The 25,670-nt window shown below is 47.0% G+C and overlaps 1 protein-coding gene across 4 annotated transcripts in view; it reads right to left on the reverse strand.

Annotated features, from left to right (window-relative positions):
* The window catches only part of LOC126497934 (BEN domain-containing protein 5), a 1,095,425-nt gene that overhangs the window by 180,325 nt on the left and 889,430 nt on the right, over nucleotides 1-25,670 (reverse strand). Inside the window, exons 6-8 of one of the 4 annotated variants that reach the window (XM_050136201.1) lie at nucleotides 25,246-25,394; nucleotides 19,897-20,110; nucleotides 12,884-13,393 (exon numbers count right to left, since the gene is read on the reverse strand). The exons of the other annotated variants lie outside the window; for them this stretch is intronic. Coding sequence (XP_049992158.1) covers nucleotides 13,236-13,393; nucleotides 19,897-20,110; nucleotides 25,246-25,394 — 521 coding nt within the window. The 3' untranslated portion in view covers nucleotides 12,884-13,235. Of the gene's footprint in view, nucleotides 1-12,883; nucleotides 13,394-19,896; nucleotides 20,111-25,245; nucleotides 25,395-25,670 lie in introns of those variants that run through there. 4 annotated transcript variants of the gene reach the window in all.

The raw sequence follows: 25,670 nt of genomic DNA on the forward strand, positions 1-25,670 counted from the left end.
TGTTTCCCTTATTGCTGCTGTTAAAATAAATGGCATTTTTAATAAAGTGTCCCCATACAGCATATAGAATATGACCACATGACAGGAGGAATAGCTGGTGAAATTCTGCACTGCAAAGCAGCCTTTTTCTGGTCTTTTGGTTATTAAATTTAATCACTTTGGAGCTGAGTCCATACTCTTTTTTTTTTTTTTCTTAGAGGCTGGTACACTTTTGATTAAAATGTGGGCCCCAAAGCACTTTAGCAGGGGAAAGCTAAGCTAAGTCCCCAGGGGGACTGAACAGGATGATGGGGCCAAGGCAGCAGCCGCATTTGCTTCTCACTTGACGGACGTGTTTATCCCCAGATGGGGCACACAGCAGTCATGGGGTATATGGAAACCTTGCAATTAAGGCAAAGTCTAATTAAAGACTATACATTCAAAATACAAAGAAGGCTCTTAGCGGCAGCTTCTCTAGCTGCCTCTGCCACTGTGCCGAATGAATCACAAGGTGGGGAATACAACACCCTGTTGCCAACATGGTTTCTGGGTGTAGCTTTGCCTTGAAAGGCCACTAAGACAGTTTAGCCCATCAGAATAACACAATCGGATTTGCTCCCGGCTCTGCTTATTGGACTTCACTGGCCCCTGACTTTCTATCTTCATATTGAGAGCAAAGGCAACCTTCTATAGGGTTATGAGAGAATCAGATAAGGGCCCAGGACTCAGTTCAAAGGTATCCTTGATCAACTTAGGTCACTTATATTGCACTGCACCCCAGTCAGCCAGATGAGAAAGCATAGCTAGCACCGTAGCCAGAGGGGAAAAGACTGTGTGTGGTGTGTGTGTGTGTGTGTGTGTGTGTGTGTGTGTGTGTGTGTGTATGTGTGTGTGTGTGTGTGTGGTAGTGGGGAGGCTCTGGTCTCTGTACCATTCTTTGTGCCCAGGGATGAGGTTTGGGCTTTCGGCCATTCTCTCCTAAGCATCTGATAATAACTTGACAATGGATTTATGTGTCCCCAACTGTGATAAAAGGTTCCTGCTGAAGCCAGTCAGCCTTTTCAGCCTTGGTACTGGAAGGTGAGAGAGGAGATGCAGACAGTGACTCTAGGGTTTTGACTCAGAGCCAGTCATAGCTCCTGAGCTCAGGCTAGGGTCAGGAGATGAATTGGGAGCGGTCTCTGCCCTTGTAGAAGCCACAGTGTGAGTTGCAGAGGGAAGCACACAGAAGGAGATGGCAACTGTCTATCGTTCTTTGGTATTTTACAGTTGTCAAATGCTTTTGACTGGCCTGAGGTTTAATCCTCTAGAGTCCCGGAGTGAGGAGGGAGCGGTGGCCCCCATCAAAGCTGAGCTCCAGGCCTGGTTTACACTTCAGGTCCACAGAGGGGTCAGCGTGTGTGAAGCGGCAGCATACCGCAAATCTTACGCCTTCTTTGCTGTCCCAGTGGAATAAGTCAGGCTGCTTCCTGCTTCTACTTTATGCATATTTGCTTTACATTACTGAAACATTACAGAGTCTCTTTGCTGTCTTCCTTTTGCCACCCAGAAAGGACTGTCCCCAAACGGGTGTATACCTTTCTGGCTGGAGTTTTCATCCTCTGCCCACACCTGGACAGTGTTCATTAAAGATGTCTAGGATGTCGTGAGAGTTTTAACATTTTACATTTAGCCTCAAGCTCTAAGGTTCACTCTTCTCTCTATTACTTTTACGATTCAGTATGATTTGGGGATTATTCATGAACAGCAGCGCGCGCCTTTGATCTCAGAACTTGGGAAGCAGAGGCAGGCAGATCTCTGGGAGCTCAAGGAGGCCAGCAAGTTCTACAGAGCAAGTTCTAGGACAGCCAGGGCTCTCGTGAGACCTTGTCAATATGATGTGGGGATTGTGTTTATGAGTTATTTGTGATACTCATACAGCTCTGGTTCATTTAGTTTGGGTAACAGTTCACACGATAAGGAAGTTCAGTATTTGTGTGAGAGAGACAGAGATAGCACGTGTGTATCTGTAAGAGAGATAGGAGGGAAAGAGACAGAGAGACACTGTGCGCGCGCATGTGTTGTGTGTATGTGTGTGTGTGTGTGTGCACCGGCTTCCACTCTTTGTCATCAGGGTGAGTGCGAGCATGCCGGGGGGCCAGGAAGGAAGTGGAACATTCTCTGACGTGGTTGTGCAGAGCAGGGTCTGACGCACAGCTGACTCAGACAGAGATGCTCACTAGGCGCGCCAAAGCTACGATGAGGATAACAGTGAACTTGGACTCAGAAGGACTTGGATTTGAGTCTTTACCCTCTTATGTATTACCCATCTGAGCCCGACACAGGCGGGAAGGAGCCCTCACTTCTCTAGGGCATGTTCTTTCATCAGTAGGAACAATCAGTCATGCCCAGACTGAAACTTAATGATTATGATCCAACACAAGAGGTCTTAGCTGTGGACCTAGGAAACCGGAGCTAAATGAATCAATCTCTGACCCTATCCTGGGGAAAGGGTACAGAGAAGGCACCAGCAAGCTCCTGCTGGCTGCCCTTCTCACTAAAAAATGACCGAGAAAGAAGGAAAGGAAGGAGGGGGGGCAGACAGGTGCTTCAGAAGCGTAATTTAGAACCTAGGTCATTCTTTGGTTTTCATTGGCTATCTCTGAACAGTGTGGGTTTCCCTTGGTCCTGGGATATCTTAATCATAATTAGCAGCACTAGGACAAAACACCTGGTCAAAGCCGTTCATGAAGGAAAGGGTTTAGTTGGGTTTCCACCTTCCCAGCACTGTGCATCACTGAAGAAAGCTGGGACAGAAACTCAAACAGGGCGGGGCAGGAACCCGCAAGCAAGAACTGATGCAAAGACCCTGGAGGGGTTCTGCTTACTGGTTTGTACCCCATGGCTTGTTCTACCTACTTTCTTATAGAACCTAGGACCACCAGCCTAGGAAATGGCACCACCCACAATGGGCTGGGCCCTCCCCAACTGAGAAAATGCTCTACAGCCAGATCATATGGAGGCACTTTCTCAGCTGAGGCTCCCTCCCTTCAGATGACTAGGGTTTGTGTGTCATGTTGACATAAGACTACCCACCACATGGGCTAAGATCCCTGAAGGGTAGAAACGCTTTGCAAAGCCCCTACCTGCTTCCCAGGAATGGTGAGAGAGCCAAAGGCTGGCCCACACAGTGTTAAATCTCTTCCTTTTATCAGAGATTGCAGCCAATGAGGCTTTCTGCCTAAATGGCCTAGAACCGTCTCCCAAAGCTCCTTAACTCAGAAAAGTGCGAGTCAGCAGAATGAAAATAACTTAAAAGTTCCTTAGAAAAAAAGAACTCCAGTTTCCTCCTCCTCCAGCTAAAGGCCTCTCGGTGGCGACTCTAGGCTTGAGTCTAGGCCAGGGGCTTCCCACTACTTCGGGAAGGCAAGTAGGCATTAGAGGCTTGAATATGCTTCCTAGAGGACCCTTAGGGCTCCACTGGGAGGGCTTTGTGGCTCTAGGGATGATGTCGGGGTCATGTCTGCCTTGGAAGGCTGGGACAGCTATGTATGTTATAACTGAGGCTCCTAGAAAGGAAGCCAGCAGCTCTATGTCCTACACAGGTAGCCTGTGCTGCTCCCAGCTAAGGGCTTGGTGTTCCCTGCTTCTGTCACTCCAAAGGGAGGAGTGTAGTTGAAAGCCACATGCCTGCCTTCTGTGCACATCACTTCAGACAACACCCCTAAACTGTGGACATCCTGTTCTTTCTCCTAAAGCTGGGAAACCTGCTTCTTGCAGTGGATACATCTCAGGTCCAGTGAGGGAGTTGCTGAAATGCATGGGAAGAAAGGTCAGGGCCAGTTCTCACCTCACAACCCAGCTGTGCAATTGTTGTTCTGTGCAATCCAAGAAGAGCCCCAGGAAAGGCCTTTTGTACAAGAGAGCACTGGGTCCCAAATCAGAGAAGTAACCTTCCCAAGGCCTCAGAGCTGCTAAGTGGTAGAGCCCAGAGTTATACACAAGCAAGGAGTCCGCAAACTCACCAGCTCTACTCTTTCCTTCTTTCTTGTCCTAAGGGGCCTATCAAACTTCAACCAGTGAAAACAAGTCCAGGATGGCATCATGCTTCTCTCTGTCCATAAAGGGACTTCATGACCTTCAAGACCTTGCATGCTCTTGGCAGACAGGATTGTGTCAGTAAGTGGTTCTCACAGGCGTGTTTCTAGGGAGGGCTCACCTTCATCCCACATGTTCAGTGAGAAGACCAGGGAAGCTGGAGGCAAGCACATGGTACCCCACCTTACATGGCTTACAGTCCAGCAAGAAAGATGGATTGAAGCTGGAACAGTGTGGGGAGAGGGGTGTTCAGTGTAGGTTGAGAAGTCACCCAAACCCTCCAAGACCTCATGGTTGCCAAGAGGACACAAAGGACACAGATGAAAGGAATGGTTTCTGTCCACACAGACAGGCAGGTGTCTTGTCAGGAACTTCTGAGTTAAGGCATTGCTGGAGGAGGCAGAGTGAAGACACCCCATAGACAGAAACAGCTCTCTGTCGAGGCTACACATATGGGGTGAGGCCACGTGCCTCCTGCTGAGTACCTGAGACACCACACTCCAACAGCGCCTGCAGGAGATCTTGCTTTGACTAGGCATTTCACGGGTATTCAACGAATCCTGCCAGCAGACCATCAGGTAAGCTCCGGTTGGGGTTGTCCACAGTGGAGGAAAATGACGTCAGGAACCTGGCATCGCTCATGCCCAGCCCCAGAGCTAGAGTTAACGCCCCAGACAGCATGGTGTCTGATGAGAGGTGACGGTCAGAGAAAGGAGTTGGGGGTCAGGCTCTCCTATCCCCCCCCCCCCCCGCACCAGCCAGTCTCTTCCAGGAGCTTTTTAGTGTGTTTCTTCATTTGTGCTCCCAACAATGCTGCAGGAGGTGGACAGTATAAGGATTATATACTAGCCTTCCTTTTATCCAAAAGAAGCTCAGGGGGGTGCAAAACCTCTGACCTCTGCAGACACCAGCACTCATGTGCTCGTATCCTACATACACACAGTCACACACACACACACACACACACACACACACACACACTTACCTAAAATAATTTTAAAAGTTTTAAAAATAATTTTAGAACTTTTAAAATCAATCCAGTTCAAAGGAGATTTGTTAGTACGTAGAAATACAGGGGTCTCCAGTGGAGGATAACATTAACTTTAAATTAGGATGAATAGCTTGGTAAGGATACAAAAGGTCACATTCATGCATCGTAAAGTTTGGAGGAAAGCTATATCATAAAGGAAATTTCCAAAAGCATTCTTCAGGTGCTCAAATGTATACACTGACAGCTCACAAAAGGAAGAAACTGGGACAATATATCTATGTCGAAAGCTAATTGGCCAAACTCTGAATATTCCAAATACGGGTGATGCTGTTGGGAAGTGGCCCATGCACATCTGCCCTGCTTAAAATACAGCTGAGTCCTTTGGGAAGGAAGGCAATGACACACGCAAAGATGCTCCTCTTTTAACCCAATGAGTTTTTACTCCATGCAACTTTTTTTTTTTTTTACAAAGACTCAGCAGAAGGAAAACAATCATAAAAGATTGCCCAGGCAGCCTTTCCCACCATCAATAAACTAGAAAACACAAACCATACAATGAAGAGTTAAGAAAGCAACCTTGACCCAGTGCTAGGAAGTGGTATTACGATGGTAACTATGCAAACCAAGGTGCAGTATGGGTATACACTTGAGGGGGGAATGGGGGATGCTTGCACAGTCAGAGGAGCATGGGGGCAGAGGCATCAGGAGGAACAAGGGGGACCGTGCACTTGGGCTTCACCCTTGAGGTCATGGCTTGGTTTTCTTTTGAGGTTTCAGCTCTCTTTGGGGTTTTCTTTTCTCACTTAAACAAAACTGGAGAAGAAGACCTCAACCAGCTGGAATGTTGGGCTGCAACCAACAAAGTGAAATGCGATGGGGATAAATGCAAAGTCCTGCATTTCATTTAAGAAATCTATTTCAAAATTCCCCATGACTGGGGGCAGGAGTGGGCCTGACGAGCTGTTACTACGGAAGGCAGAATAAGGGAAGAAAGACTCCACATTTACCGAGGCTGAGACTGGAGGGCTGGTACGATAGCAGGTTAGTACAATTAATAGCAGGTTAGTACAATTAACCTACTGACAGCATAAGGGGCCCAGCAATAGGATGGGAGACTTGAAGGTAACTTATCCAGTTTCCTCCCAGCGTAAATACGTATTGAAGTCATTATTGTATCCCCTGGGAGTTGCTCTGCCTTCACAACTCACATGAGCACCTACAGGGAAGTAGATAGTGGCCCCAAATAGGCTGGAGGGTTGGGTGATGTTGGCCCCAAACACATTCACATTTCCAGAACTGCCTAGTTCAGTAGGAGACAATTTTATCACTAAGGATGCTGATTCAAAGTCCAAAATCCATGGACCAGGTGCTTCCTACAGCCCAGCATCTGTCCTGTCTTTGGAACTTTGTCCTGAAAGAGCAGCTGTAGTGCTCAGAGTTCTACTAAAAAGGATACAGCGACAGTCAGGGCTATCCTCACAATATCCAACACAAGCCTGTGAGGCTTGTGTTGCTCATTATCAGGAAGAGGGAACTTCAGCTGAAAAAAATACTTCCATCATATTGGCCTATAGGAAGATCCACGGGGCATTTTCTTGATTAATGATTGCTATGGCTGGGACAGATGGTCCCGGCTTATTTAAAATATCAAGGTGAGCAAGCCACGGAGAGCGAGCCAGTAAGCAGCATTCCTCCACGGTCTCTGCTTCAGATCCTGATTCCAGGTTCCTGCCTTGAGTCCCTGCCTTGGCTTTCTGCCATTATGAGCTGTAAGCTGCCAGCCAAAATAAACTCTTTTCTTCCCAGGTTGGTTTTGGTCAGTGTTTCAACACAGCAACAGAAACCAAAATGCAGTGGGAAGCTAACCAAGACAGGCTAAGATCATGTTCAAGGTCACACACGGGAAAGGCCAAGGGTCAGTGATAGAACACAGGACCATCTGAACCCAGAGAGACATGGTAGCTATGATTTGAGCTGAGGATTGGCTGGTGAAATACGGAAGAACAATGATGTCATATTAAACCATGCAAAGAGCCATTCTGATTGTTAAGGCAGGGAGAGGGGTGGGGGCTTGGGTCAGTCATTGCTATGGCGGAGAGGACACCTAGGGAACATCTACAAGATCATCTTTGACCTTTAGGTTCTATGACTTTGTAAGGCTTCCTGGAAGATACTGGTCCATTCCTTCAAAATAAAAGTTGAGATATGTCTGTTGCTGTGCCTGTTTGTGGGTGCCAAAGAACATGTGTTATGCCCACGGTAAGCAAGCTGGTCCACAAGAAAACGAGAAGACAGGAAACAGAAATGTTCATAGGTTTTGAAGAAGTTTTTCTTTTCTATAATGAAGAAATAAAATTCTGGAATGATTTCAGTCTCGATAACAAACAAGAAAATACAATAACACATTTTTCTTTGCCAACTAAGTTGGGAGAATAATTTCAAAAGTGGTTACACCCATTACAAGCATAAAGAATAATGCAACTGACATTCCTTTTGGCTGAGGAGAAACCACACTAAGAAAACCAAAGAAAGTGTAAAGGGAACGTTAATACAAATATTTCTACCAAGTTTTATTTATAAACGATCTAAAATTCCAAGGAGCTATAAATGGGCCAGAAGGCATGGGGTGAGAGTTGAGGTGGAGCCAGAAGTGTGGAACCTGCACACATGGCCTGCAACGCAGGCCCCAACAAATGGTGAATTTGTGTAAGATTCTCAGGGAGCCAAAAGCAGAGATGAAAGCTGAGATCTCGGCACAAGAGGCCAGCAGGGTAGAGACAGGAGAGGCACATTCTCAGGTAAAGAATGAACAGGGCAGAGAGAGGGCAGGCAAGGAGACAAATCTCAACACTAGCACTGATGGCCATTTGTCCACTCTGGCTGCAAAACCTCATTTACCGCCACAGGCTTCCTACGAGCCCAGGACGTGGACACTGCTTACTCCACGTTACAGTCGACGAAGCCAATGTTAAGAGGAAGCGCCTGACTTTGAGCAGGCTAGTAAACTGTAGAGCTGAGAGGTGAGCTTAGAGCCATCCACCACCTAACTCAGGTTCCCTGTACCGCTGGGATGGATGGGAACCTGCAGTTAAGGCCTTCGTGGCCTGGCATATCGGCATGTTAGCCTCACTGTAAGGACTTGAGCAACTGACCAGATAGATGGTTTATCCATCCATAGCTTTATGTCTGTCCACTTTGTGGATGTGAGAGCTGATGGTTACGAATGCCAAGGAGCAACCTGGAAACAACTCTATTAAATGTGCAGGGCCGCGTGCAAACCTGGTCCTGTGTGTAAAATACAGTTACATCCTTGGACAAAAACCACACTATACAGCAGTGCCATTTGAAGTGATTTCCCTACTTTCCAAAATAATCTGTTTAGAGTTGTTTTTATTTCTTTATAATTAAAAAATAATAATCACAATGTAGAAACACATCCAAGACACAAACTGGGGCAGGAGGGAGTCCGTCTTCCCCACACAGTCCGTGAGCCAGAAATAAAATGAGTCCCACCTTCCTCTTCCACCTGATGAAGGGATCTGGAGCCAGGGCTTCTGGGATGGACTCAGGTTCTGTCAATTCAGTATTGCCATCCTGCCCAACAAGACATGCTGGCCCACCATGAGAATCAAAGGAATCCAAGTGTAAAAGCTAGGGGAGACCACTGGCATTTCGACAAAAAGCCCCCTTCTGTATCAGGCCCAACCAAACAGAATTCTGGGAGTGTGAAAAATCACTCTAAGCAAAGTTGCAGAGAAGAGCCCATCATTGAGGAAGAAACTAAGACTCAATTGCAGATATCTGCAGGGGACTTACGGGACTAGCAGAGGTTTCTGTTTACTGAGAGAACACTCTTAGTCTTTCACTGGTGTGTATATCTAATGAGTTCTAATAAACCGGTGCTTTTCAAAAATGGTGTTTGTGTTAAAATACGCATTCCTACTTTGTTTCCACTTGAAAAAAAAACAAACTATTATGATGTAATTACCTCCAATATCTTCTAATGACTTGAATTAATGAGAATGATTACCATGGATTACTGAGGCTGGGCGATTCCTACACACACATACTCTGATTCAAAACCATTGTAAGAGTCCACTATCTTTTTAGGAAAGATAGTATATTGATTTGTTTGTTGATTTATCTGTTTATTTCTTTATGAATTGAGAGAGGAAGGGAGAGAGAACTTTTGGGAGCTATTCTCTCCCTTGACCTTGCTTTGGTTTTGAGGCAGGGTCTCTCTTGTTTTCTGCTGTCATGATGCCCACCTTAAGCTAGATGACCCTCTCTTTCCCTAGGAGCTGCATCTGAATTTGGACCCAGTTCCACTGCTGCCAGCTCTGGCTCCTTAGGCAAGATATTACTCCTTTTCTGAGCCCACTTCACTCATGTCAAGTGTTTAAGGTATCAGGCACGTTCCAGAGACTCAAAACATTATCAGCGAGTCTAATTAGTGGATGAAACTTCCTCAGCCTTGTTCTCTCTCTCTCTCTCTCTCTCTCTCTCTCTCTCTCTCTCTCTCTCTCCCTTCCTCCCTCCCTCCCTCCCCCCCCCTCTCTCTCTCTTTTCGAAACAGGGTTTCTCTGTAGCTTTGGAGCCTGTCCTTCAACTAGCTCTTGTAGACCAGTCTGGCCTCAAACTCAGAGATCCACCTGCCTCTGCCTCCTGAGTACTGGGATTAAAGGCTTGCGCCACTACCGCCCAGCTCAGTCTTGCTTTTAAAAGCATGTTTCACTATTGCATCCATTTCTAATTTCTCTCTGCCTTATATGCTAAGGATGATCTCTCTCTCTCTCTCTCTCTCTCTCTCTCTCTCTCTCTCTCTCTCTGTGTGTGTGTGTGTGTGTGTGTGTGTGAGATTTTATTAGGTTCTTTCATATCACTATGGGCACAACATTTGTCATATCCCAGTAAGGTTTCTGTTGACATGTTAAATATTCTTACCAAAAGCAATTTGTGCAGGAAAGGGTTAACTTGACTTGTGAGTGGTCCACCATCCAGGGATGCTAAGGCAGGAACTCAAGGCAGAAGTCTGGATGAAGAAATGGAAGCAGAGACCATGGCGGATTGTTGCTTATTGTCTCACTCCCATATTCCCGTTCAGCTCCACTTCTTACACAGCCCAGGGCCACCCATCTAAAGATGGCTCAGACCACAGCAGGCTCGGTTCTCCCACAACAATCAATAATCAAGAAAATGATCCACACACACGCCAACAGGCTGATCTGTGAGAAGCAATTACTCAGTTGAGGGCCCTTCTTCTCAAGCATGTTTAGGCTTTGTCAAGTTGACAAAGAAAAAAAAAACTATGACAAAGGACGAAAGATTCATTTTAGCTTCATGATTTCAGATGGTTTTTATTCATTGTGGCAGGGAAAGGCATGAGGGAGGGGCTTACGTTGTGGCAGGAGCATGGGGCAGAAGCTAGCCACATGGTGGATCAGGAAGTCCAGTGCCAATAGGATCTGGGGGCTGGATACTTGCTTAAAAGCCTTACCTCCAATGACCAAGCTTTGCCATTTAGGCCCCATCTCTAGAAGTTCCCAGAACCTTCCCCAACAGCCCTATCAGCTGGAGACCAAGCACTGCAAACAGTCTATGGGGAACATAGCTGGGAAGAGGGACTCACGGAGCCCTTTCCTGGGTAGCATCTGCTTCCTTGGCACAATTCTGAATTAGGGCTCATTATTAGCCGTCAAGCAACAGGCACAGAGTAGCAAAACAAGGACTTGAACCCAGGTCCCAGTCTTTGACAGTCCGGTTGCCCTCAACATGTGCACCATAAATAAGTCGCTCATACGATAAGCGCTCTCATATCCACCAGGTATTTTTACTCTAGCTATTGCTGTCTCCCTCACTGGACTGGCATTCACCCGGGAGGTTGCTGAGTCAGTTGGTCTAGTCTTTGAGGCACACACACAGCCTCTGGGTGCCTGTATTTTCTTTACATTTTGGGAAAAAAGGGATGAGGTCAACCTTAACATAAGCTTTATATCTTCTCAGGCATTTCGAATCACTTAGGCCCTAGCTGCCTGATAGTATAAAAGGGAACAGATCTTCTTTTCTTCTTTCTTTTCTTTTTTATTTATTTATTTTGAGACAGGGTCTCCTGTAGTCCTAGCTGGCCGCATGCCCTCCTGCTCACTGTGCTAGCTAGGCTTCTGTCGACTTGGCACAAGCTGAAGTCACCTGGAAAGAGAGCTTCTCAACGGAGATTGGGCTGTAGGCAAGCTGTGGGGTGTTTTCTTGATTGATCATTAATGTAGGAGGGCCCAGCCCTCTGTGGCGGAAGCCAGCCCTGGGCAGGTGGTCCTGGACTGTATAAGAAAACAGGGTGAGCAAGGCAATGCAGGGTGGTGGTGGTGGGGGGGGGGGGTAAGCAACCAGCATTCTTGGGCGGTCTTTGCTTCAGTTTGTGCCTCTAGATGAGTTGCTGCCTTCAGGATGGGCTGTGATCAGGACTAGAAGCTTAAATAAGCCCTTCCTCTTCAAGTCACTTAGTGGTCATGGTGTTTGATCACAGCAACACAACCACCTGAGACACACTGTAGCTAAAGCTGGCCTTGAACTCCTGACCTTCCGGCCTTACCTCCCAAGTACTAGGGTGACAGGTGTGGGCCAACATGCCCATCTGAAAAGGGAACACGTCTTAGCAAGAACTTGCTGGACACCAACCACAAACTTTCCCCACCTCATGAAAGCTAACCATGCTCAACACGTAGGCAAATCCTGCCGTATAACCCGTTACTATTATTCTCCCCCATTGCCTGATGGCCTCATTCTACTGCTAAGGACTCTGAAAAGTGACGTCTTTGTGTGAAGACCACACTGCTGCTTTACAGAGAGCTGGGGGAAATACCCCAGAAGAGAATTCTTGTCGAAATGTCCTATGGTGAGCACCCACTGGTCAACAAAGGATCATTAAATGTATTATTATATTACAAAGGATCACTGGCTTTACTGAAATATGGGGTCTCAGAGTGGTACCCACTCTACCTATTTAACACAGTAACCTTGAGCTGTTGTTTACAGATCATTAAAGGTTAAAGAGTTGCGACAACTACAGATCAAAGCTTTCCACCAATGTCCAAAAGTCCAAAATCAAAAAGTGAAAGTAGCAACAATTGCTGACATTTATTGAACATTTTATACATTTTATCTCTAATCCTTAGAGTGACTCTGTGAGGTGGGTTTTCTTTTTTACGGAACAGAAAATGGAGGTACAAGGAGGTTATGTTAATGCCAGCGCAAGCAGGAGAGCCAGGCTTAGAACCTAGAGGCATTTGTCCAAAGCCCTTGCCCTTTCCAAAATGCCACACTTACTTTATTGGCATTGCATAAAGAAAAGTGCAAGTCCACAAGGAAGATAGAAAGTGCTTTGCCAAAAGCACATGCCAGGCACCATAAAGATCCAGCGACCAAATAAAGAAGCAGATAAATGATTACGTAAACTCGAAAGATCGTTTGAGATAAAAGAGAGAATAAACGAACAGCTAGCCACTGATGTATCTCATTTTCTGGCAACCCTGTACACCACAGCTAACATTATTAGGCCCTCAGTACCCATTTCTTTACAAAAGTAGGCTCAAATAATCGGAGAAGCTTATTTTTCCAGATGCTAATGGCAGATCATCTGGGAAAATCTGAGTGGTCCAAGACTCATCCTTTGAAGTCAGAGAGGGTGAGATGCTTTGGAGACCCTTAGAGCCATCACAGGACCCATGACCCTTGCGGGATCTCGCTCCTGAGAGGGCTTTGCAGGCCACATGAAGCACACGGGTTTAATATTATATATATAAAAAAGAGAACAATTGTCTACATCAAGAATTAATGGAGTTTTATTATAGAACAAAATAGAGGAGCAGAGATAGATGTGCTCCAATGGTAAAAATAACAGTTCATACTGTGGTCCCAACAGGCTTCTCTGATACCTCACAGCCCGTGAAAAGTGCTTCCCCGTCCCTCAACAACACTGGTTGGGGTGTGAGGCTCTGCTGAGTCTCAGCAAATCCATCTGCCTTCTTCGAAGTAGGAAGTCCAAGTCCAGATAAGACAGTGACGTCAGCGCCCTGAAGGCCCCCTGCCAAGACATGGCCGCGCCTGGTGGGGTCTATTTGGATGGCACTGTCGCCCGTAATGCACACACCACACAAGGAAAATGCAAAGGCTTTATGAAAAAATCCAAAGTTTATTGCAAATTGTATTTTGCTTCCCTTCGTTCTTCATTTTTACAAGATTTGTTGATATCCATGATTTTCTCACAGATGTACTTGTTGACTTTGGAGAGTCTCTGTGCAATTTCAGTTTCATCCACTGTTTCTTGTGCTATTCTGTCATACAAACACTCTAGACAGAGGGAAGAGACAGGAAGGTCAAGGGTTAATGATGAATTTGAGAACAAGTCTTTCAAGGAGAAGAAAGAGGACATGCTTCCTGACACACTTTCAAATACTGGTTCACATTATCTTACATGGTTATATATCTAAAGTCCTGCCATAAATAGAGATAAACACTATTAAGTGTGTACTTTAAAAATAAAGGTAAGACCAGGTGTGATGGTTCACACCATTAATCCCAGCAGTTTGGAGGCAGAGACAGGTAGATCTCTGTGAGTTGGAGGTCAGCCCCGGACTACATATTGAGTTCATACGTAGTGTGACCCTGTCTAAAATTATCAATGATGATAAGCCCACTAGCCAGATTAATACATCCCTCTAAAACCTGATGCTGAGCTTCTCGCTCGCCCCATCATCATCAAAGGTAACTACTGTCTTAATGTTATCATGTGGGTATCTGTCCCTAAACATTTTTATCCTATCTTCAGGCTTTTAATAAATGTGTCCATCTCTTTATTGTTCTGCCTTGCTGATTTGACTCAGTGGAACACACAATATTACAGAGTACAGTGGCAGGTCACCCAGGAAAGTCACCATCTTCGTTGCTGAGACATGCTGTACTATATGACTTTATCCTACTTTTAACTGTGCATTTGATTGTCCATGGATACTGGTTTTGCAATCGCAAACAACCTTGCCCACAGCGGAGGCTATTTATCGAAGAAACTCTCTAAGTGCCAGCTTAAGCTTGGCAATGCCAAATAACCATTAGAGAGTATGCCTACTCAGCTTCACTAGGTGATGCTCGGTAAATTGTTTTCCAAAACATGCTGAAGGCCACTCTCAAGTGGTAATGCATGCAAGTCAGTCCTGGTCGCCCTATAATGTCACTAGCACTCGACTCTGTCACACCACTAAGATTGTGTGTGTGAAGGAGTGGCTGCTACTGAGGCCTGGGACCACTGCTCTCTGAAGGGTCTTACTATTTGTTATCATGAAGCAGAGCCAGACTGGACAAGGCCTGACTAGAGCCTGGTTTTCTACCAGTCTCCAAGCCTGGAGATTTGGTATAAATGATTGCCCTAGAATTCGCACATCATTAACAAGGACAACAAACTCCAGAGCAGCTTTTAGAATGATTCCAGGAAGCATGTGGGATAAACATTTGGAAGCCCCTTTCAAGCAATAACGAATCCTATACCCATATGGGATGGTTACAATCATCTTATGTCTATGCGACTGTTCATTTTCCAGGTCCTCGCACAGGTGATAAAGGACATACGTATATGATGAGCGACTGACTGAATGCTTTTCCAGGGAAGACTGAAAACATCTAAAAACTCTGCATTTAACATGTAGGGAGATAACTCAGTTGGGAAAGTTTTTGCCTTGAAAGCAGGAAGACATGAGTTCCATACCCAGAACTCATACAAAAATATCCAGACATGGTCTTGTGCATGCTTGTAATCCCAACACTTAGGAGGTGGAGACAAGTGGATTCCTAGGGCTCATTGGTTAGATAGCCCAGAATAATTGGTGAGTTTTAGGCCAGTGAAGAGACCCTGTCTCAAAAAAACAAAACAAACAAACAAACAAAAAAACCAGGGTGGATGGCACCAGAGAAACAAGACTGACTTCTCGCCTCTAGGTGTACACACACACATACACACACATACACACAACCACCCAAATATATTCCAGACCCAAGTATGGGTAGGGTGTATATGGGAGAAACTGCACATTCTTTGATTTTGAGTTTCCTCACTTAGAAAACAGAATGTGAACACAACCATCAGGAATGGTGATGGATGACCACAGTGTGGCCTTTTTGGAGTCAGCACACAGAGGTGATTCAGGGCATTACCTTGTAAGCCCAACCTGTTCTAAGCCTGCCATTCACATGGGAGGAGCCTGGGAACTAGAGTAAAGGAGCATTTAGGTCAGAATCTATGGCTGCCTTTCCAAGTATGGGTAGGGACTACCTGTTCTTGCCATCCATGCTGTGGGTGTGTGTACCCCACAAACGTGCTTACTCTGGCTCACCTGCTCCTTTCCACTCTTAAGTGCTTTACTCAGAGGTGCCTTAACTGGCCTCCACTGCCTCCTTACCACCCCTGACTGCCCAGCTCAACAAACTTCACTCGTCTGTAAGAACTGAGATAAGAAGATGGGCAACCAGGTCTTCTGCTCTGTCTACCTATCACCCCTTCCCTTTCCAGAGCACCCCACACAGCAAGTGTCCTCACCATCTCCTCCCAGAAGATCCCTGCTCTGGTTTTCACCTTCTTAAGCCCCACTCATTCTCTTCTGCTTGGAACTACCCAGCTGAGTGAGGAGGCTGAGGTCTACCTAGCACGCTGCTCCCACGCCTATAGAGTTTCCTATAAAGTGCAGATTGCGATCTGATAAAAATCCAATCATCCCCCCACTTTCCTAAATGAGGGCCAGGCTATCTGTCAAGCAACCTTGCTTTGACCTAATCTAATCAGGGAGAAGTCTGTGGCTCTCATCCCAGACGCCTCTGAGGGAACCTGGGATAAGTGTTGCTATCCAGTGGTGTGCCACACTAGGTAATCTAGGGAGCTTTGTCTCTCCAGGGCTCTCCGAGACAGCAAAGGCAGGAGAGAGAAGCGTAAGACAGGATGGTAGGGGTGATGGCCTCCAGAGAAGAAATGGAAGAGAAGGGCACACATTGAAGAATGTGTTCAGGAGGCCCCTACAGAATTCCAATCATTTTCATTTCCTGGGGTAGCAGCTCTGAATGGCCCCTCAGGTTGATTAAAAGGCTTTTGTTCGACTCTAGCTATTAATCACCTGCAGATGCTGGGAACGTGTCCCTCTGCGAGGGAGCATTTGAGATTATTGCTTAATTAACAAGGTTTATAACAGCGCTAATGTGTCCTATTAAAAAAGTTATAAAAATTAACCAGAACGCAATGCTGCGGCTCATTTAGAAAGCTCGGATACTCTGCAAAAGGTCATTCGACCTTAATAAGGTTTAACTGTCATTTCGGAGCCTGTCATCGGAGCAAGAGCCAGCTCTGTCCTCCAGCTTTCGTCTCTCTACAGCAGGGTCAGCATTCTCCCGTCGTTCTGCTATCTGCTAGGGAATGATTTTAACATCAAAGAGATGAGAAAATCCTCCCAGCACCATGAGCATGAAGACTTCTGCCACTTTTATGCGCTCAACACGACAAAGTATGCTCACAACACACACAAACACAAACAGTCCCAGTCCTTCCAGACAGCTTGCCCAGGAGGAACCAGCTGAAGGCACGCTAGAATCGTTCAGATAATTAGGCGAAAAATGGTGACTGTGTGGTGGGACGGCACACAGACCTGCCGGGCTGTAGTGAGGAAGGGAAACATGACCCTTGTATTTCAGCATGACAAGAGACTCGTGCTGACGCCTGAAGCCTGAAACCCCAGCCTGGCTTGGCTCACTCTGTTAGAGCCGTGGGTCCTTGGAAGCCGCCGAGAAAAAAGAACCGAGCCAGATACCGGGTACTCGGGGACACATGGTGGACGCACCCAGCTGCACTAAGAGGTCTTGAGGAGTCTCTTGGGGGGTAAGAGCCCAGGCAAATCTGCTGTGAGCAGCAGTAGCTGGTACACCAGCACAGGTAGAGCGGCCGTGACTATTCTAGGTGTGCGGAATAACACTTGCAGGTCCCGAGGCGATAGCAAATGAGGCTTGTTCAGTTCATTCTGCTAATAACTAAAATCTACAGGCAGAACTATAGCCAGCGGCCAAGGCTGTGAACGTGCCTGTATGTTATGCTAAGTTTACCCTCTAACCATGGGGACTTTGAACTGGCTGGGGTGGATGGTAGTGAGAGGTCAGATCTGTTTTCTGAGAGGTCACCCTGGTTACATAATGAGGGAAGGGGTCTGGGGGCTTCGGGGTGGAGCCAGGGAGCACGAGGCTAGGCCTGAATTATGAAAGTAGTGGGTCTAGACAAACGGGGGGGGGGTTGAGAGGTATTTAGAAACAGGAAGGATGGAGAGGCAGGAGCGTGGGAGGGGGATGGGGACGCACCTGTCTGGCTATGCTATTCATTAAGAGAGGGAACACAGAAGGGCTGGCTGAAGGCTGCATGGGAAAGGTCAATATTCTTAATTGCTTACTGTATGTAAGCCCTGAACAAGATGCCCATGAAGCTGAGCTTCTAATGGAGGCAAGGGAGAAAGATAATTTTCAAACAAGCAAGTAATGCTGTGCAGAACCTTTAACGGGCAGTGTAACAGAGAGTGGTGGAGGAAGGAGGATAACTACGAGCTTGTGCTCAGCCTGGTCTACAGAGTAGCCTGTCTCAAAAAACAAAAACAAAAAAAGCACATATGTTTTCAGCCAAGGGAACAAAATAGGGAAACGATTAGCAAACAGCTAAGATTTATATTATCTAAAGAGAGACAAGAACAAGGGAGGAAGTAAAAAGTCCTATCTAGTGTGGGGCAGGGTCGGTTCCACCAAGGTCTGGGGGCTTCATGTGTTCAACCTTGTTTAGTGCTGGAACTACACTGGGCAATGAACACGGGGAAGTCAGCGACAGTCTCTTGTAAGGGAGGCAGACTCTGGGCAGTTAGCTTCATACCCATGCACGACAGTTATCTGAGGGTACGGTTGGCACTGACGGGCGAAGCAGGGCCGCCTTCCCGAGAAGGCCTTTCTCAGGGTGACCTCTGGAATAAAGCTGCACCGTTTCAGACAGCAGCTGACTACAGGGTCCCTCTTATTATCTAAAAATAAGTGGCTGCCTTCTTCAATTAATCATGGGCTGGCCAGGAGGGGAGACACCTGTGTTACCAGAGTGAGAACATGTGGGTTTGGATCCAGACCCAGACACCCTCTAGCTGTGACCTCGGCTGAGCTGCGTCATCGCTCAGTGTCCCGCCACCCTGACTTCTACAACATATGACATAGCCGGCCATTCTCTACTGCCCATTTTCCAACCTTGGTCTGGGACAGTGCTGGCTCTCCTCAATCTCTCCAAGTGCCACCCCGCCAAATGACAGTCTCTCAAGCTGCCTACGATGCGTTTCACTTCCTTGTAAGACTCGCTCTTACCCACCTGCCTGACCCCACTCTCGGCTGTAAAGCCGCTTCTCCCCTTGAACCACCTCACCCGAGGGTGCTGGTCTCCGTGCCTCAGTTTATTCTGGCTGACCCACCGTTCCTCCAACTGTCACAGGCTGCCTTTTCCAGGGTGCCTCTCAGCTGGAATGCCATCTGTTTCAGCCGGCCTCCTCCCCAACAGAGCTGATGCAGCCCTTTGTCTCATCACATCTTGTACGAAACTCAGAGGACCTATGATGCAGTCGCCTGGCCGCATCGTAGATACATTACTCTTTTGGGCCCAGAACGCGGTCAACTACAGGACCTGCTCAGACAAGACAGTCCCCTAACTGGGTCTCACTTTCTTCATCAAAATGTGGCAGACCCTGCCATTTAGAGAACAGTAACTAGGAACAGACACCAAAGCCACCTGTGAACTCCTAAATTTCTTCCTGCTATTACAACCTGAGAAAAAGTACCTGCTGCCCGGGGGCCCAATTTCCTTATCTGTGCAAAGCCTAAAACAGCAGCCAACAGTAGGGCTGTTGATAGGATAGTGAGTTACTATATATAAAACTGCTTAAGACAGATGTTTTAATATAATGGGATATAACAAATCCTCAGAATAATTAGCACTTCCTATATTCACTCTGCTCCTTATACTTCTTACTTTGTACTGACTGTACAGTGCAGTACTATTGTTCTTTTATTTAATTTCCCCATGAGACTGACCTCCTTGTAGGTGCACACTGTGTCCTGTCTTTTGTGTTTGCACCCCAGGAGACGGTTAGAAAAGAGTAAGAAGTTAGGGAATGGACGGGGGAGAACGAAAAGAGTGAAAAGGCAAGAAAAGGGAGGAAGGAAAGAGGGAGAGAGGGAAGACACATAAGGAGCATGGAGAATAACCATACCTTTGGGAGACAAAGGACTCCCTGATTCTTTGCCTGCCTTCCAGGCACCAGGAAGGAAGCTGGACCAACTGCTGCTCATCTCATTGACTGCTCTAGACATGGTTCAAATAAAAAGATTCCCCAGCCTAGACCTTGACTGCTCTCTAGACACACCCCTTTCCCATCTGCACCCCCTGTTCAAGATGCTTCTGCCTCCAGAAGTCCCCCTCCACACCCACCGCATCTCTGTCTGATGAGCACTGAGGGCCCTATTCAGCAGCCTTCTTGCTGGGATCCTTCCCTCCTGACAATTTCCAGCACAACCACTGTCCCCCCTGCCTGCCATGCCATACCCTTGAGTTGTATTTGTGTCCATATTCTTTTGTCCTGTCCAGAGTGAGATCTCCGGTGAGAGCTATCATGTCTGCCCCTATGCGCCTGTGTCCCTGTGGGAGCCCGGCATACGGGGGTTCCAGCAATCATTCACTGGATTGAAATCTGCATACTATATTTCTAACAAAGCAAAGGACAGGACGTCCAGCACGGTGCTTCCACTGGGTGTGCTACCTCTGACGATGCTTAGCTTGTGAGGAGAGAGGGGCGGCTTCGGGATGGCATCCTTCTTTTTTTTTGTGGCGACTCCTGTGACACTTCTGTTTTTCAGAACATCTGTTCCCCAGATCATGACTGCCAAGTTCTTCGTGTACTTAGAATCTCCTTGGGTGACTTGTAGCTGGTGCCATTTCTCCTCGTCAACCCAAATCCCACTTCCCAGATGAACCTGAAAGAGATCACACCACACCTGTTTAGTCCGACAGGAAGGCAGCTGGAGGCTGCTGCTGTCCTTTAAATCACCGCTTCTCCACTACAAGCACTTCATGCCACAGATGCAGCAACAGTATCACTTACGGAATTCTTGCAATGCATCAGGCCTTATTCCAAAGCTCTGACTTCACGCTCTTAAACAGAAGGTGCAATGATACAGCTGCCACTTTCGGATGGGAAAATCAAGTTCAGTGATGTGAAGTGACTTCAGATGTCACTCAACTCGTGAGTGGCAGATCTGGGGTTCTAAGCTGCGCTTGTGGTATTACGTGGGTGCTCTGAGCCTGACCCACGCTCAGGACAGTATGTGCTCGCGTGTGTTATGCTCTAGAAGGATCAGAGTTTTCTGCCTGCACATTCCGAGGCACACCTCCTGCTAACACAGTGGAGGCTGCATGCAGGGCTCACCAGCTATAGCAATTACTGGCGCCCAGGCCTCATCTCCAAGATGCTGAATTATGTGCTCTGGGTGTGGCCTGGACATCAGGATGGTTTAGCTCCCTAGATAATTCCAATTTAGAGCTGCGTTATAAATCCCTGCCAGCTGGCAGGGGCAGAGCAGCTGCCTGGCTCTGCAGCCAGCAGGAGCGTAGCTGTGAGAGTCCTTCTCCAGCTCAAACTGCAGCTCCCCTATCTACGAAGTGGGAGACTTGGATTTCATCTCAAAGTTCATCTCTCTGGCTGAGAACACCTAGGATTTTAAGCAATTAGATGCAACCGCAATGTATCCGGTTTGAGTTTGGTAGCACACACACCAGAATATAATCTTGTGCTCCCTGGAAGAGAAGGAGCCAGAGCCAGAGTGATAGTGATAGCCAAGAAATCACTGTACCCCTCTGCTTCCAGCAATGAGCTACAGCTTTAAAACCTGTCCTCACTCGTGGCCCTTAGCAACTCACAAACCCAAACTAATGTTAGTCATTAAAAAAAGAAGTTTTGACCTGGACATAGCCATTTAGGCTGCATTTCTGCTGAGTGTGTGGAGGACAGAAAGAGCCTCTGTGGGATGGAGGGGAGGGACCTCCTAATCAGTCGAATTTTCCAAGGGGTGTGAGAAGGCTCTGCTAAAAGCCCCTGTTTTCATAAAGACCTGACCAAGACATGGGCAGGAGACATCTCAGCAAGGTCCTGACCTGGGATGGCGCACGCGTGCACGCACACACACATACACAAATTGATGGCTGAAGGTAAGAACAATTGTTCAAGAAATGATTCAAGATTCTTCTACTCAAACTTGGCTTGGGAAGAGAGGTGGACACAGAAATGGACAGCCTGGACAGCCAGTAATACTTCCTTTATCCATTACTAAGGTTTTCTAACCATCAAAATAAACGACCCGGCAGCTCACTCTCGTTGCTAAGTGAACGCTCTGCAGGCCACGTCTAGCTTCACCTCCTTTGGCTCAAAAGATCACTCAGGCCGCCGTGTGAGGGCAGATATCGGGATCCACCTGGCCTCTCTGTGCCAGCACTTCAGGACTGCTAATCAGTGTGTTCTGCTCAGACAGATAAGCAGCCCTGGGGCAAGATGTGCTGCCCGGGGGCTGGCTTAGCAACCAGAGCCCAAGGCCAAATGTGGCCTTTTCCCTGTTCGCGTCTGAACTGCAGATGGACAGTCTGTGCCAGGTGAGCAGCCATGCTGAGTGCAAGGTCCCTGATGGAGCTGTGTCCCTCTCTTGATGACACTGAGGCCACACTCACAAGCTGCCCAAGATGGGAGGGAGACAAGGGACTTTGCTCTAGACTAGATTCTGAAAGAGAAACCCAGAGACACACAGCAAGGCTCCTGAATTAGTCTGTTGACTACTGGGATTGTAAGTCTACACTACAACACCTGTTACTTTGGAAGAGAGATGAAGTCCTGTGAGCCAATGTTCCAGAAGGAAAAGGAGCCATATTATTGGGTACCTATAATGAAACCAGCTTCCTTAATCCTCCTAAGAATCTTTAGAGTTAGAAGCTGCCAGAAATTGCTGTTCTCATTTCACACATGTGAACACAAACCCGGGGCAGGGGGAACCCCAGACACACAATCAACCACTGTAAAAATGAAGATTCAGTCCCAAATCTGCACTGCCTGGTTCAGGCCCTCCTGGCCTAAGTGTCAAGGTGGGGCTAAGGTGATTGGAAGCAATGCCCTTAGGATGACACCTAACATGGCAAGCCTGCTTATTATTGGTTTCCCTTTGAGTCTTCTGCACCTGCAGGCCACATCCCACGCCAGCTCAGTCCAGTATACCTCAGGCGGATGGAAACTGGAAAAAAAAGCCAGGCTGGACTGGCTTTCTTGCCAGTGGCTACTCCGTTCAGCTCACCCTGTAATCACCGCTATCCACTTCCCTAAAACTCTGCTTTCCTCTTCAACTAGATGGCCTTAGCCGTCTTCTATCCTGTGTTTTTATGTCAGCCCCTCGGAATTTGGCATGGCTCCCTATTTGCTATCAGATCTGACCTCTTCAGCCTGGCTCCATCCCATCACCAACCCAGTAAGTCCATTCTTCTATAAGGTCTCCGGATACATCCACCTCCTTCTTCCAGTGCTAGAACAGGAGGGGGATGGGCTCTGCGCTGCCAGCCCTGGGTGCAGACCCTCACTCTTCCGTCTGTCAGGTGATTAACACTGGCCAGGGCTAGTCACCATACTTCTCTAAGCCTCAATTTTCTCAATCACAAGGATCATCCTCTATCTTACAGAGGGATAAACAAGTACTAAGAGGGTCGAACTACACGTAAGAAGAACATACAGCAAGTGGCTGCTACATTTTGCCCCTTCTTTCCTCATTGGCATCTCTGTTCTCGCATTGCTCTGGCCCGAAAAGGAAGCAATACCCTTAGGATGACAGATTCCTGTCATTTTGAGCTACTCAGCTTTGCATACCCACTCCACAACCCAGGAGGTGTTATTTAACTGCCACAGGGTTAGGTTACACCCCTTGGGAGGCACCAGCTCACCCAAAGCCAGCCGACTCAGTCCTTCTGGTCAAGGCACATTCCGGGGAGGGGAGGTCGAGGGCTCCCCACTTGCAGAGTGATCAAGACCAACCTAAACTCAGAGCAATACTAAACATACGAGCATATTTAATACATCTTCATGGCTTTGGCTTCATTTCTGATGAGTAGCTCTTCCTTAGAGAACAGAAGGTTTTCTGGCATCCACCTGAGTACAATGCCAGTGCCATAGCTTAGAAAGAAACGGGCCCTTGGCCTCAGGAAGACCCATCACAGGTCCATGCTGAGCATCTGAGACAGGGCTGCTGAGGTCAGCACACTCGCGGCTATCTAGAGCAATGCGCAGTTCCCAGAGGCACAGCGAGACAGACTACCAAGAGCACTGGCCTAGGAGCCAGGAGATCTGGCTTTCAGTTGCTGCCTGCCCCTAACCTGTCATACAGCTTAGATTAGATCCTGCTCAGGTGCATTTTCAAGATCTGTTACTTAATGTTTAAGTATAATGTTTTTTTTTTTTTCAGTTTTATGATTCAATGAGGTTTTTTTTTTTTTAGGTAAGCAATAGACCTATTGGAATCAGAAAGTGATCTATGTGGCAAACCCCATTCATTCAAGTAAACTATGGTAATATTTGACCAAAATGTTAGTTTCCCTTGTCAAGGAAGGTTATTAGAAAGTCTGCTTCTTTTCTTCCCTCTTCCTAGAGTCCTCCGCCTGACTACAAATCAGTCTCAAAGAAAAGCTGGGTGAAGTTCAGAGCAGTGGCTGGCGAAAAGCAAAAGAAGCATTTTCAAGAGGCGTTTAATGTGTGTGTTAAAAATTAAATGAGGGTTCTGAGACCTGTTTTCTTGGGAAAGAATGTTACTTTTGCAGCAGGGCTCAGAAGCTGCCTGGCAGCCTTCAAAGCAAGAGGGAAATAGATTTTCTTGGAAGTTTCTTAAGAAAAATTCTTCAATCACTCCACAATGTGATCGTGACTAAAAGGAAGAGACCCAGAATGGTTCTCCCATTCTATCTTCAATTTGGGAGGTTTACCAACTTAGATACACACTTTCAGTCCAAAATGGCCCATGGAAAGCATCACTATGGTGTGCTTTTTACAGATACAGACAAGGAGGCCCAGCAAGGCCAAGGACCTGCCTGATATCACACGGGAAATACAGAGTCGAGCTATGTTGTGAGCTAAGGCTCAGCCTCCCAACCTTTCCCCTACAAAGCTTACTCTAAAAGCTTCTTGAGTGAAGCAAAGACAAGGCTATGCCCTGGTCCATCAAGTCCTGTCCCTGCAGAGGAGTAAGTGCTCAGAGAGAGATGGAGGGCACGGCAGAACATCCAAGAGAGCCCTGAAGAGAAGCACGCTTCTTTCCCTCAGCTCGACCACATTTTCTTTGGTTCAGGCCAAACAGTTGTCAAACAACCTTTTCCTTTCACTGGGGAACGATATCAGATAAACAGAGATCACTCAAAGCATGAAGTAAGATAAATGGGCTGACGCAGATTTATCACCACCTCCGGGGGCCAAGGAGAGGTGAGTCTGAAATGTCTGTGGTAGTGGCAGAGGGTGTAACGGGGTTTACCAGGGCCTTGACAAAGGGCCCTGACATTCTGCTCCTTACCACAGGGGCTTATGTGCGCTTTCATGATTGATTTCCAGGAGTCATGAGAGAAAATATGAGGAGCTAGGCGTAGCCCTAGAGTTGTGGGTCAGTGAGTGGGGGACAAGGAGCTCATTTGCCTTGTATCCCCAGGAGGGAGCTGGGGGATGGGGACATCTACTCCGTAAACATTGGGTGAATATGCACCGAGTTGCTATCTATAAGCGGGTAATTCACTCTGAGTTCACCTTGTATACTCTGCACACCTGGTTTCAAAGGAAGGTAGGAAGAATTTCATTGAACTATTAAAGGAAGTCTTTTTTTAAAAAATCTTTCTCATTAATAAGCTGCTCTAAAATGTTAGGTTAGTTTCATAGTTATTTTGACACAATAGCTTTTTAAAGAGGAAGAACGGGAAGTCCCAGCAAACCTATGCTACCAAGTCATAACTTCCACAGTCACCGGGGCTAGGCTGGGAGGCCGAGCTCGCCACCTTTCCTCTGACTAGCAAGCACCTGGGGGAATGGAGATTGAGCTGAAAACACTACCTTGCCATTGTCTAGGATATACTTGTCCATGACAGGCGCAGGAGCGGGGTAATAGGACGACGTATTTGCTTCCTCACTGAAAGCGCTCCGTAACTCCGGCTCGGGCTCGAGACATTCTGACTTTACTTTTTCCAAGTCAATGGCGGGACCTAGGCAGTTAAGAAAAGAGATCTGTCTAGAACTCCAAGGAAAAATCAAAGGCAAATATTCTTAACTATGCATCTATCAGCATATAGCGGCACTGGAATAAAAAAAAAAAAGCTAGCTCAGTTTTGCTACACTTAAACCCAGACTCCAGAGCACTAGAGGCATGAATGTCATCAGGTGGAATCGGAGGGCAAGAATTAAGTAGACTTCAGTAATTAGGGGTGATTGGGGGACACCTTCTAGGGTGTCTATCTATGCAGAATGGCAGGAAACCCCAA

This window comes from Alexandromys fortis, unplaced genomic scaffold, assembly GCF_014885135.2.
Source record: "Alexandromys fortis isolate MF-2015 unplaced genomic scaffold, M_Fortis_MF-2015_v1.1 scaffold_13, whole genome shotgun sequence".
In the NCBI taxonomy this organism is placed as follows: Eukaryota; Metazoa; Chordata; class Mammalia; order Rodentia; family Cricetidae; genus Alexandromys; species Alexandromys fortis.